Here is a 13,384-nt window from a genome sequence, read left to right on the forward strand (position 1 = left end):
GTTTGGCACATAGTAAGCGCTTAACAAATATGACAAAAAAATTTTTTGTAGGGGTTGTATACTGGAGTCCTTCCAGAAGAGAACAAAAGACTGTGACTTTGAGCCCATTGTTGTGTAGGGATTGTCTCCATTTGTTGCCAAATTGTACTTTCCAAGCGCTTAGTAAAGTGCTCTACACACAGTAAGCACTCAATAAATATGATTGAATGAATGAATGAAGAATAGTGGGGAACAGTGTTAGGTGCCCAGAGGTTTTTCAATTAAAAAGCCTCAGAATAGAAGGTGAGAAACCAGGGAACAGATGGGGTTGTAAAATGGGTTCGTCGTGATTCCTGGGATTGAAAGTGGGGCCTCTTCAGGTTGAAGGGGTTTCGGGGTGAACAGAGGCCCGCAGATCTCCATCCCTAGGGGCCAGCCCCGAAAATAACAAGGTAGCCTGTGGCCAGGGCCCGGAAACCGATAGGTTGGGGTTGCCCTCGGGACCGTGCAGCATTTTCCTTGGTCAAGCAGAGTCGGACAGTCTGTCAGTCGGTGGTATTTATTGAGCACTTACTGTGTGCAGAGCACTAACTAAGCACTTGGGAGAGTAGACTATAACAATGTAACAGACACATTCCCTCCCAGACACTTCCCTGGGCCAGGGCCCGGCTGACCTTCCCAGCCTGAGCTGCTGCAGCCGAGTCCTCCGTTTCCAGATGAGTCTTAGCTTCTGTTGAAGAGTGACAAGACAAGTCACCCCTTCTGAGGGGCGTGGGGGGAAGGGGCCGCGTCCCGGGAGGGGTCGGAGGGAGATGAACCTCCCCCCGCCAGTCAGGACACCTTTGCCGGAGCCTTCAAACCCCAGGGTCGGGCCTGACGGCCGCGGCGACGACCTTGGCTTTCCAGGGACTTGCTGGGAAAGGAGCCGCAGGAGAAGCTGGAGATCAAGTTGTGTCCCGATGGCAGCGGCCAGCTCTACGTCCCCGGGCTCACCGAGTTCAGAGTGCAGAGCGTGGAGGACATCAACAAGGTACGGGGCCATGGGGAGGGAGCCCACGCCGGTTCCCGGATTATGCTCGGCCGGCCCGGAGGTCAGGTGGGGAGAATCCGTTGGGCGGTTAGGGAGCGCCAGGGCCCGTGTCACTTCTGGAGCCTAGATGAGGCCAGCTGGGGCTGAAACAGACAGCTCTGCTCTTGGGGGTATCCAGGAAGTAACTGGAGGGTCTCTGGCCTGTTCCAAGAATGGGGACACCCCCTGTCCTTCTCCCGCCACCCAGACACAACAGCTACTAATCCATCTCAGTCGAGGGGTCAAGGAAAGGATCTTCCTTCTCTCCCCTGAAAATGGGGAAGGGCAGGCAAAGCCCAATTTTTAGCGTTCCTAGGCCGGACTGGCTCAGGACTTGTAAGTGTGGCTTCTCGGCTCCCGGGAAATTGGTCTCTTCATTGTTAAAAGAAGTCAGTTCCGTTGTTGGGTGAACACGGCTGGAGAGGGCAGGAGATCCTGCCTCGTTCCTCCCAGGAAAGGACATGATTCCCAATCCCCAGGAGGGGGATGGAGGGGACCGCGAGGGGAGCTGGAGGCCAGAGACTTTTCTGCCCGGGGGTCCCCAGAAAGCAGTTGTCGCCCGTGGTAAGGGACTGCCGACTGGACTGGGACCAGGAAGCAGCTCAGGTTTTTGGTCCCGTGCCCAGGTGTTTGAATTCGGACACACCAACAGGACCACCGAGCACACCAACCTGAATGAGCACAGCTCTCGCTCTCACGCTCTCCTGATCATCACCGTCCGCGGGGTGGACTTCAGCACCGGCCTCAGGACCACAGGTGAGCGGCTCCCGAGTGCGATGGAGAGGGTTCGGAGCTGGGGTCCCAGCTGGTGCATTGCCCTCCGGCCCGGGGAGGGGCCGGACCTTTCCTCTCTGAGACCTTCCTGTGCTGGACCCGTCCCCGACCTGAATCTGGCCCCCATGTCCGATCCCCATCTGACTCGCCCCGATGTCCGGAAGGTGGTGAATCTGTGGCGATAAGAAGGGCCCCTGGCCAGTCGTCACTGCCAGCAGAAGGAGTTTCAAGGCCCGGTGTTCGAATCAGACCTAACTCCGAGGCCCCCTGGGCCTTCTCCAGCGGGAGCAGGGTGGGGCGGGGCGGTTCTAGAAGGGACTCCCACCCCCCGCCTCCCCCCAAATGGCTCCCGACCCCAGCCCTGAGCCCTAACTGTGCTCCTGGGATCCCTCCTGCCAGGGAAGCTGAACCTGGTGGACCTGGCCGGGTCGGAGCGGGTGGGGAAGTCCGGAGCGGAGGGCTGCCGACTCCGAGAGGCCCAGTACATCAACAAGTCGCTGTCGGCGCTGGGGGACGTGATCTCCGCCCTGCGCTCCCGCCAGGGCCACGTGCCCTTCCGCAACTCCAAGCTCACCTACCTGCTTCAGGACTCCCTCAGTGGGGACAGCAAGACACTGATGATGGTGCAGGTCAGCAGGGGTGGAGAGGGGTGGGGGTGAAGGCACAGAGTCTGGGGCGGGGAGCTGAAAAGCCAGTCAGCGGGGGCGGGCATGGAGGAGGACTTGGCTGCCCACCAGGTGCTCACTTTCTGGGCCAAGGAAATGGGCCACCCTGCAGAACAAAGACAGGAGCCCCTCTCATTTTTGGAATTTGTTAGGCACTTACTGTGTGTCAAGCACTGTTCTAAGTGCTGGGGTGGATACAAGTTAATCAGGCCGGTCTCAGTCCCTGTCCCAATCCCGGTTTAAATAGGAAGGTGAACAGGTATTGAATCACCATTTTGCAGCTGAGGAAACTGAGGCACAGAGGAGGGAAGTGATTTTTCCAAGGTCACGCAGCAGGCAAGTGGCAGAGCTGGGATTAGCGCTTAGTTCAGTGCTCTGCACACCGTAAGCGCTCAATAAATACGACTGAATGAATTAGATCCCATGAGAAGCCGCGTGGCCTAGTTGGTAGAGTGTGTCCGGGAGTCAGAGGGACCTGGGTTCTAATTCCGGCTCCACCACTAGTCAGCTGTGTGACCTTGGGCAAGTCACTTAACTTCTCTGGCCCCAGTTATATCATCTGTAAAATGGAGATTAAGACTCTGAGCCCCACGTGGGATAACCTGATTACCTCGTATCTACCCCAGGGCTTAGAACAGTGCTTGGCATAGAGTCAGTACTTAATAATTACCATGAAAAAAATGGTCCTCTGATTCCCAGGCCCGTGTCTTATCCATTAGGCCCTGCTGCTTCCCAAGGGCTTCAGCATAAGCCAGTGGTCATTGACTGACTGGATTTCCTGAGGTGTGGAGGGGCTGGGGATCTCCAAGCCCTGAGTGGGTCTTCTGGGGACACAGCAGAGTCCATTCTGAGCTCTGGGTCTGGTGACTTTTTTCTGGCTGGAAAGGGCAGTTTGTGCCCCCGGCTTTTCCTGAACCGGCCCACACCCGGCCCAAGCCGACAGAAAGCTTGCTCGCCGCGGTCACAGGGCTCTGAATCGGCCTCTCACTGTTGCTCTGAGAATGGCGAGAGTCCACGTGGGCTCTGTCTCTCCCGCTCCCCTCCCCGAGAGCCCGCCCATCGGCCCGATGCCCACGGGCACCTCGCCCTGGTGCAGCCCGCCGGGCTCCACCAGGTCGGAGTGAGGCGGCGTGGGCCAGCGGCTGAAAGTGGTGCGTGGTGTGCTCACCCCTCCCAGGTGTCTCCTGTGGAGAAGAACACCAGCGAGACGCTCTGCTCCCTGAAGTTTGCCGAGAGGGTTCGGTCCGTGGAACTGGGCCCGGGGGCCCGGCGAGCGGAGTTGGCATCCTGGTCAAGCCAGGAGCATTTAGAGGTAAGGCGGGGCCGTCAGGATCGCCCCTCTCTGGGGCTGGGAGGCTTCTGTCGCCCACGGCTCCCGGATCCTTCCTGAGTTGTTGGGTGTGTCGGCCCCGTCCCCATCAGCGGCCCCGTCCTCCCTGAGCCTGCCAGCAGCCAGACCTCCTCCTTCCGCGGATGTGGGAGGGCGGGCGGGGCACGGCCCAGACCTGGGGACATGCGGCTCAGCCCTCGCCGCTCCAGCCTAGACCAGCCCCGGGTACTCGCTTAGTAGATGGAAGTTCTCCCAGAGACCCCACCACCCTCCCAAGAGCAGATTGAGAAAGAGACACACACCACCCATGCATGCACAGTCTCACCTACCAAGCCGCCGTTCCACAGGCTCCCACCCCAGCTGCAGGGGCCCAGCATCTGGGGCTCTGGGATAAAGATCACCTACCAACGGGATGACCACCCTCTTCCTCCTCTCCCCGGGGCCAGGTTGACGTCTCCCCCGCCCTGCTGCCTCCACCCCCTGCCCGGGCCCACTCCGCCCCCGGCTCCGGGACCCCGGTCGGACGATCCGGCTCGATACGGAGGAAGCTCCAGACCTCGGGTAAGCTGCTGGGGACTCCTGGGTGGGCAGCGATGGTGTGGGACGGGAACGTCCTGCACCCCATTCCTGCTCTTCCCCCAAACTCCATTGCCCGTCTGTCCCAGAATGGTCTTACCTCTGTCCTGGAGTATGGGGGAGTTGAGGCCGAGAGGTTCAGTCAGCTGCCCTTCAGACAGGGGGTTGGGTCAGCCGTCAAAAGCAGCCTGGCCTGGTGGGAGGAACACAGGACTGGGGGGTCAGGAGACCAGGGTTCTAGACCCAAATCACTTAACTTCACTGTGCCTCGGTTCTTCATCCATAAAATGGGGATTAAGACTGTGAACCCCATGTGGGATAGGGACTGTGTCCAACCTGATCAGCTTATCTGCCCTCAGTGCGGTGCCCGGTACGTAGTAAGTACTTAAATACCATCTGAAAAGAATGGAGATGAGGTGCCTGTTTTCCCAACCCCTTAAGCTGTGAGTCCTATGTAGGGCAGAGACTGTGTCTCATTTGATTATCTTGTATCTACTCCAGCGCTCAGTATAGTGCTTGGCACACTGGTCAATCGATTGTGATTATTGAGCGGTTAACTGTGTGCAGAGCACGGTACAGTATAATGGACTTGGTAGACACGCTCCCGGCCCACACCGAGTTTACAGTCTAGCGGGGAAGACAGACGTTAATATTAATAAATTAAAAAATTACAGATATGTACATAGGTGCTGCAGGGCTGAGGGAGGGATGAATGAAGGGCACAAATCCAAGTGCAAAGGTGACACAGCAGGGAGTGGAAGAAGAGGAGATGAGGACTTGGTGAAGGCCTCTTGGAGGAGATGTCTTTTTAATAAGGCTTTGAAGTGGGGGAGAGGGCACGTAGTCAGCGCTTAGCAAATACCACGATTCCTCTGTTGATTGTTGTGGTTGGAGGTGACCCAGGCCCTCTGCCTGAGGAGGTTGAGCATCCATACGATCCCTGCAGAGAGAGAGCAGCGCCTTTGTGAGCGGGGTACACGCTGATCGTTCCCTCAGTCCCGAGTGCGGGGGCTGGAGCAGGGGTGATGGGCTGGGGAGCGCTCGCTCTCCAAAGACCTCTGGAGCCATCCCCAGCTCAAGACCCCGGGAGCCACCGCCGAGCGGTCGTCAGAGAAGTTGGGACTTACGGGTTGTTGCGGCACAGAGCCAGCCTGGGGGCTCTCCCCTCACCCCCAAGTATTTCAGCCATCATTGCCAGGAGGGGTGGGGAAGGAGCGTCTCAGGGAGCCCCGTTTCTGTCCAGCCCTGGCCGGTCTCCCGCATGTGGAAAGCAGCTTTTTGCACAGGAAGCAGTTGAAAGCTCCTAGACCTCTTACTTAGACTGTGAGCCCCATGTGGGACAGAGACGGTGGTTCAACCTGATAATAATAATAATAATGGCATTTGTTAAGCACTTACTATGTGCCAAGCACTGTTTTAAGCACTGGGGGGGGGGGGGGGATAGACTGTGAGCCCACTGTTGGGTAGGGACAGTCTCTATATGTTGCCAACTTGTACTTCCCAAGCTCTGCACACAGTAAGCGCTCAATAAATACGATTGAATGAATGAATGAATACAAGGTGATCAGGTTGTCCCACGTGGGTGCTCACAGTCTTAATCCCCATTTTACAGGTGAGGTAACTGAGGCTCGGAAAAGTTAAGTGCCTCGCCCAAGGTCACACAGCAGACATGTGGCAGAGTCAGGATTTGAACCCATGACCTCTGACTCCAAAGCCCGTGCTCTTTCCACTGAGCCATGCTGCTTCTCTGATGAAAGGGTAATCTATCCCAGTGTGCAGAACAGTGCTTAGCCAATAGCATAAAATAAAACCAACAAAAACAACCACTTCTGCCATTGGGAATTTGCTTCCAGGCAGCCTGTAGCATCCCAAGCAAGCCTGCTACCCACAAGTGGAGTGGATGCTGGGAATTGCAAGGGTTCCTGGGAAGACTCGATTGCCCCCACTCACCTCAGCCCCCCCAGCCCTTGGTTTCACCAGCCCTCGAGCGGGGACCAGAACAGCCGTCCTCTCCCTTGGAGGGAGGGAGGATGTGAGGGAGCTCATCAGTGAAACTGACCTGTTCAATTTGATTTCAGCCTGAAATTAGGGGATGGCCCGGCCTCTCCAGGTGAGTGCGTGAATAGCCTTAGTGCTCGGGGAGAGGGTATTAGCCTGGACTCTAGCTGGTGAAGGGCTCTGCTTCAGTAACTTCATGGAGAGTGAACGCTTCAAAAGCTGAGATTGGTCTGGGGGCCAAGGGATGTTGGGCAAAGGCTTCAGGGAGTTGAGCATCGCCCGCCTCCCCTCTCTGCTGCTGCCTGTGGTTGCGGTTCCGTGGCAGCGGTCCGCCTCCAAGCCCGGGGACGTCCCGAGGAGGTAGAAGTTTCAGTTCTTGTGAGAAAAGCATGCCGGGGGTATAACTGCCTCTCTGTCCCGCACGTAGGGAAGACGAGGCCGGTGCTTGTATGAGACGCTGGGACTGGAAGGACAGCATCTGCTGAAGATCCCCCATGTGTGGGGCGAGGGAGAATTCCTGACTGCAAAAGACTGGAAAGACATCGGCACCTGTCCTGCTCTCCGCCTGCCTTTCCTGCCAACGACATAGGACTTCAAGTTCCAAGGCTGGGCTCCCTTTCCCACAGGAAGGGGAGGGGACGGATGGGCAGGGAGAGCCTCTCCCCCTCCGACCACAGTGGCTCACCTGCCGACTTGCCTGGATGGAAACTGAGGCTGAGGGTGATCCTCCCGTCCGGCTCCAGAGGCAAGGCACTGGGAAGGCTTTGAGTCTCGGGGAAGAAGGGTCCGGGCTGTGAGGGGCAACAGCAACGGGAAGCTTCCAGCCGAGGCCGATCCTGGTCAGAGCTTCAGTGTGAAGGTGCCGGGAGGCCTGGCCCAAGGTGGAGGCCATCCCTGGCTCCGTCAGCCCGTTGGCGTTGGGTTCCCCTCTGGGCTGACAGCTCCTGGCAATGGGTGGAGGGAGAGACCACCCAAAGGGGTCGGTCCCCAGCTAGGTTTGGGCGAGGCTGGGGCCGGCTCAGCCACGGCTCAACAGCGGAGGTGCGCGTTACGCAGGATCCCGAGCCCCCATCCGAGGGGCCTGCCTGGCCTGCAGACAAAGGAGCCTGTGCCCCTGGGTGATTTTCTGGCTGGCCCTGCCGCCACGCACCCTGATGCCGTGGGGCAGTGATTGGTTCTGAAATGGAGCCTGTCTCTGGGGCAGAAGAATTGAGGCCCTCGAGCTTCTTTCCTGAGTGGGGAGAACTCCTCCAAAGAACTCCCTTGGGAAGCTCTTCTGTCTAGCGGTGGTAGGTTTCCCAAATCTGCAGATGGTGCCGGGGTTGGCTTCCCTCCCCCTTTCCCCTTGCTGGGCAACCAGGCCAGATTCCTGCTTCTCAGCTTAGTGGCCCCAAGCACCTCACCTGGTTTGTGTGTGGGGCGGGTGGGGGGTGGTCTGTGGAGGGGCATGGTGCCCCCACTCCGCCCCCAGCAGCTGAGCCCACCTGCAGCCGGCCTCGGCCGCCGTCCCCCTGGACCCGGCCTGGCTTTCCCTTGGAGCGGGGCTGGCTGGATTGTGTTTCCCAAAAGAGTCCCTCCCTGCCCGGCTCCCAGGCCTGGTCCCCACCTCCTCCCTGACCCAGCAAACAGGTAGAGCAGGCTGGGGTGGCCTTCACCCCGGCAGCCCCCTGGGGGCTGTGATCGGGGGCCCCCAAACTCCTCCTCCCCCCACCATGTGGGAGCAGCGAGGAGCTAGGGGCCTCCCTCGCACCCCTCTCCCCAGTGAAATAATGCACTTTATGCTATGCCACTCTTTAGCCCTTCCTACGTCGTGATGAGTGGCGAGGGGGTTTAGAGAGAAATGGCTGGATGGGCGAGGAGAGGCAGTAGGGGACTAGGGGACCAGGGGCAGGCTTGCTGTCTGCAGGGAGCCGCCTCAGCCCCGTGTTCTCCAGGCTCGGCCTGGACCGAGTGGCCCCGGGGAACTCTTACCAGTGAGTTTGCGTGGGCCTGGTCCTCGCTGGGCAGACCTTCACCTGGAACGGCCAGCTCCATGCCCCAGGGTCCGACCTCACCCAGCCTCAAGGAACCTGAGGTCCCAACCGTTTGGGCCTCAGGCTGGGCCGGGCCGGGCCAGTGAGGAGGGGGCAGACGCTGAACACTCCTCCTCCGCCTTCCTCTTGGACCGTTTCTATCCAGCTGCGGCTCTCAAGCCCGGGGAAACATACAAGAACAAATGAGTGTGTAAATAGGAGCTGTATATAGGTGTGTAAAGAAGTGGCTTCCAATTAAGCTACAGTCAGTGGTGCAGAACCGTTAAAAGTGTTTTTCCCCCCTAGGTGGGCCAGAGTCTGGTCTCGACTGACCTTGTTGTATTTATCTCCACTTGGAAGGAACGCCAGCAAGTGAGGGGCGGGTTTGTGGGTGCGTTTGGCGAAGGCGAGGGTGGGCAGCCGAGGGGTAGGAGGGGCTTGAGCCCCTAGGGTTTGCCGGGGGAATGGGGTGGCCCTGGATAACACATCTGATCGTTCAAATGCACTGACCCCTGCCATCACCAACCTTTCGAGTATTTCTCTCGAAATACGAACTCTTATTTAAAAGCCTGCCTTTTGGAAGGTTTGCTCTTTTTACTTATTTTAATAAAGAGATCCTTTTTGTAACACACAACTCACTTGAAATAAAAAACATTCAGAGCAGCCGGGCCAACCACGCCACCCCATTAGGGCGGGGGACCATCCCGGCCTGCCTTCCCTCGGCCTTCTCCTCCCTAAACTGGGTTTGTCTCTGGCATCTTGGCCCGGGGCCTCTCCGAGGGGGAGATCGGGAAGGGGAGGGGGCTCCCAGCTCCGATCACCTAGCAGAGAGCACCTTGCCATTCCCATCGGCCTTGTTTCATCCCCTGCCAATCAGGGGATGGAAAACAAGTCAGAGCAGAAGTCAAGCCTTCACTTCAAAAGGCTGGAGCCACACTTAATTAATCCCTGCAGCAACTTGGGGAGCAGATAAGGCTGGGAAAGAGGGGGAGTGATTTACTCCAGGCAGGCTCAGACCCTCCCTGCAGACTCTCCTTTCTCTGAGTCCTTTTTCTCCCCCTCTTGCTGTTGCTGCCATTACCATCAGGCTTCCTCTCCCTAGACCTACTATCGGTCGGCTGTTCCTCTCTTCCCTTCTCCCCTTCCCTGCCACGCTCAGTTTAGCATTGGGACCGAGGATTAAATGACCCTGATCCCCACGGCGCCAGCCAACAGCGGGCACCGGGGAAGGAGCAGGTGTGGGAATCTTATCCTTCTACCCCCTTGCCGGCAGTCAGGCCTAAGAATCACAGCTTTCCCCAGGTAGCAGGTGGGCAGAGCTTGCAGAGAGGAAGTCCACATTGTTGCCATTCTCGTCCCCACGGGACAGAAACATATGGCACCGAAGGGGAGCCCTTCGGCCCCTTCCCCCAATCCCCGGCCTGCTGCTCTCGTGCCCCGGGTGGGAGACCAGCTGGCTGAAGGTACAACCTCCTTTGAATGCGCCTCATTCCTATAAGGCTTCGCAGCCGGGGCGCACATTCTCTGAGGCCACAGCAGCCGTGTGCGGTTCCAGGCGAACCAGCTGCCTGGGAGGACAGGGCCTTCCTCACCCTCCAAATCAGTTAAAGTTTCCACCTCCACCATCACCATTCCACTTCACCAACTTGGCTTTTAGAGGGTGGGACCAAATCGTCGTAACCTGCCCACTGCAAGGTCAGCCCCCAGTTTCCCTCAGTGCCCAGGCCCCTCGGCTGCCCCAGAAAGGCTGTTAGAGCCGGATTCGCCCAACACCTCCTTCCTGCAACCCCCCCAACCAAATCCTTTCTTCTCCTGGCCTCTCTCCCCTCCCGCCCACACTCCACCCTGCTGCGTGGACGCTTGCCCTCTGTCCTCAACCCGATCTCTCCGGCTCCTCCAGGGGAACAGAACAGCTTCAGAAAATTGCTCGACTTCAAACCGTCCCCGCCGCAGCAGCTGACCGAGCGGGGAGTCCTCATCCCTCTCTGGGAAATCCACACCCGTCGGGAGGAGGTTTAGGGGGAGTCGGTGGCAACATAGAGCTTTGGGAGCATGGGCTGTCTGGAGGACTGTGGCTAAGGTCCAGGGCTGGGGGCCGGAGGGGTCCTGGGCACTTCTATTAAGTAACACATTCTCCCAGCAGCAAGTGGCATTAAGGCCCAAGCTGGTGAGCCCACTGTTGGGTAGGGACTGTCTCTATATGTTGCCAACTTGTACTTCCCAAGCGCTTAGTACAGTGCTCTGCACACAGTAAGCGCCCAATAAATACGATTGATGATGATGATGATGGTGCCGCCCTGGCGCTTAGGGCACCTTCCCGCTGTCGGGTTCACGGGTCTCCCGGCCCCACGGCCTCTAGCCTCCTCCCACCCGCCCCAGGGATTCGTGCTTTCTAAGGAAAACCTTCTGGCCCTTCTGCCGGACACATCACCGGGAGTCGCAGGGGCTTAATTAGCGGCATCGGGCCCTAATCCCTCAGAGATGCGGGGCTGACCCTGGGCCTTTGTCTGGGGCATCAATGCCCAGCCTGCAGTGGTTACATACGACAACAGCCCTCTTCCTCTTTCCCCTCTTCCTCCTCCTCCCACCCACTCTGAGTCACACCTGTGGCTCCCGCGCTGGATGGAAAGTCCAGGTGAGAAGGCTTTTCCACTCGGCATTTTCCAGATGGATGGCGCAGGTTCTGCCCCTCCAAGCTGTTTGCAGCCTCACGTTGCGACATTTCCGTGTGTCAGCCAGTCCCAGGCGGGAAGCACGGCATCAGGGCGGAGGAGGAGCAGGAGGCACTGAGGAGGCCCGGGGAGGGATGGGGCTCCTTCACATGGAGAGCGGGAAGGAGGAAGCCGCTGGGGATGATTCGGCCCCCTCCTCTCTCCCTTACCTCTAGGACCATTAAATGCCCCGGTCCTGGCCTCTGCTCCTTCAGGGACCTGCTCCTCGCTTTACCTGGGAAAGGATCTGAAAACAGAGGCCAAGGACGTACAGCCCCGCACATCATCATCATCATCAATCGTATTTATTGAGCGCTTACTGTGTGCAGAGCACTGTACTAAGCGCTTGGGAAGTACAAATTGGCAACATATAGAGACAGTCCCTACCCAACAGTGGGCACATCAAGTCAGATGCTTACTGCGTGCGGGGAAGAGGTCCGCTCCACCTCAACCCCCCTTTGGAGAAGCAGCATGGCCCAGTGGAAAGAGCATCGGCCTGCCAGTCGGGGGACCCGGGCCCTAATCCTGGCTCTGCCACTTGCCTGCTGGGTGACTTCGGGCAAGTCATTTAGTTTCCCAGGGTCTCAGTTTCCTCCCCTGTAAAATAGGAATTCAACATCTGTTCTCCTACTCAGCCCCTGTCCCACGTGGGACTCACAGTCTGTGTCAGACCTGATTATCTTCTATCTTCCCCAGTGCCTAGTCCACTGGATTGCTGGGCACAGAGCAGGTGTTTAACAAATACCCCAGTTAATATTATTAACTTTGCCTTGTAATAATAATAAGCACTTACTACATGCTAAACGCTGGGGTAGATACACTCTAACCAAGTTGGGCCCGGTCCCTGTTTCACACGGGGCGTGCAGCTTAAATAGGAGGGTCGAAGATTTAATCCTCATTTGACGGTTGAGGAAACGGACACAGAGAAGCTGCGTGACTTCTCCAAAGTCACGGAGCAGACAAGGGGCGGGCGGGGTGGAGATGGGAAGCCAGGTCCCGTTGATTCCCAGGTCTGGGCTCTAGCCGCTAGACCGGGCAGTGCGGCTCAAATGGAAAGAGCCCGGGCTTTGGAGTCAGAGGTCGGGGGTTCAAATCCCAGCTCTGCCAACTGTCCGCTGTGTGACTGTGGGCAAGTCTCTGGGCCTCAGTTACCTCATCTGGAAAATGGGGATGAAAACTGTGAGCCCCCAGTGGGACAACTTGGTCACCTTGTAAGCTTCCCAGCGCTTAGAACAGTGCTTTGCACATAGTAAGCGCTTAACAAATACTATCGTTATTATTATCTAGTGTCCAACCTATGCCTGTCCCGGAGCAAAGGCTCTGTCTTCATTAACAGTTCTATCAGCCGTCAGGGCCTGGGGGGAGACCTGAGGAAAAAGCATCATCCTGCCATCTGCCCAAATGCAATTCAAATCCCCTTGACTCTAAATTGCAGGCTGCAATGTCTAATAAAGAGCTGGCCACTAGTTTGCTCACCGGTAAGAGGCAGGTCTCGCTGGGCAAGGAGAGCAGGCTGATGCCCTTAAACTTTCTGCAGAAGAAACTCCAAACCCCGAAGTGCAGGCAGAGTTGGTCGGTTCAGGCGACGGTACGGTCAGAGAGCCCTGCAGATGTGGCCGCACTGCCCCTCGCTTCCACAAGCTCTGGCTCTCAAGAGAAGAGAGAGCTCCTTCCCGCTTTCAAAATCTACCTCTTCCATCTGGGCCTCCGACCCTACCATTCATCCAACCTTGGTGTCATCCTCAACTCCGCTCTCTCATTCACCCCTCACATCCAAGCCGTCACCAAAACCTGCCGGTCTCAGCTCCGCAACATTGCCAAGATCCGCCCTTTCCTCTCCATCCAAACTGCTACCCTGCTCATTCAAGCTCTCATCCTATCCCGTCTGGACTACTGCATCAGACTTCTCTCTGATCTCCCATCCTCGTGTTTCTCTCCACTTCAATCCATACTTCATGCTGCTGCCCGGATTATCTTTGTCCAGAAACGCTCTGGGCATATCACTCCCCTCCTCAAAAATCTCCAGTGGCTACCAATCAATCTGCGCATCAGGCAGAAACTCCTCACCCTGGGCTTCAAGGCTGTCCATCCCCTCACCCCCTCCTACCTCACCTCCCTTCTCTCCTTCTCCAGCCCAGCCCGCACCCTCCGCTCCTCTGCCGCTAATCACCTCACCATTAGGCCTCGTCTTCGCCTGTCCCGCCATCGACCCCCGGCCCACGTCATCCCCCGGGCCTGGAATGCCCTCCCTCTGCCCATCCGCCAAGCTA

General features: G+C 57.8%; 1 protein-coding gene across 5 annotated transcripts in view; it reads left to right on the forward strand.

The window, feature by feature from the left end:
- The window catches only part of KIFC3 (kinesin family member C3), a 101,041-nt gene extending 92,004 nt beyond the window's left edge, over positions 1-9,037 (forward strand). For 4 of the 5 annotated variants that reach the window (XM_038754019.1, XM_038754021.1, XM_038754020.1 and 1 more), the window contains 6 exons: positions 886-1,009; positions 1,675-1,804; positions 2,222-2,451; positions 3,665-3,799; positions 4,264-4,378; positions 6,819-9,037. In XM_038754019.1, coding sequence (XP_038609947.1) covers positions 886-1,009; positions 1,675-1,804; positions 2,222-2,451; positions 3,665-3,799; positions 4,264-4,378; positions 6,819-6,844 — 760 coding nt within the window. In that variant the 3' untranslated portion in view covers positions 6,845-9,037. Of the gene's footprint in view, positions 1-885; positions 1,010-1,674; positions 1,805-2,221; positions 2,452-3,664; positions 3,800-4,263; positions 4,379-6,471; positions 6,504-6,818 lie in introns of all 5 variants that reach the window. The other variant, XM_038754022.1, reaches the window with a different exon arrangement.
- Positions 9,038-13,384: the final 4,347 nt, after the last annotated feature.

Source organism: Tachyglossus aculeatus, chromosome 11, assembly GCF_015852505.1.
Source record: "Tachyglossus aculeatus isolate mTacAcu1 chromosome 11, mTacAcu1.pri, whole genome shotgun sequence".
NCBI classification, from domain to species: domain Eukaryota; kingdom Metazoa; phylum Chordata; class Mammalia; order Monotremata; family Tachyglossidae; genus Tachyglossus; species Tachyglossus aculeatus.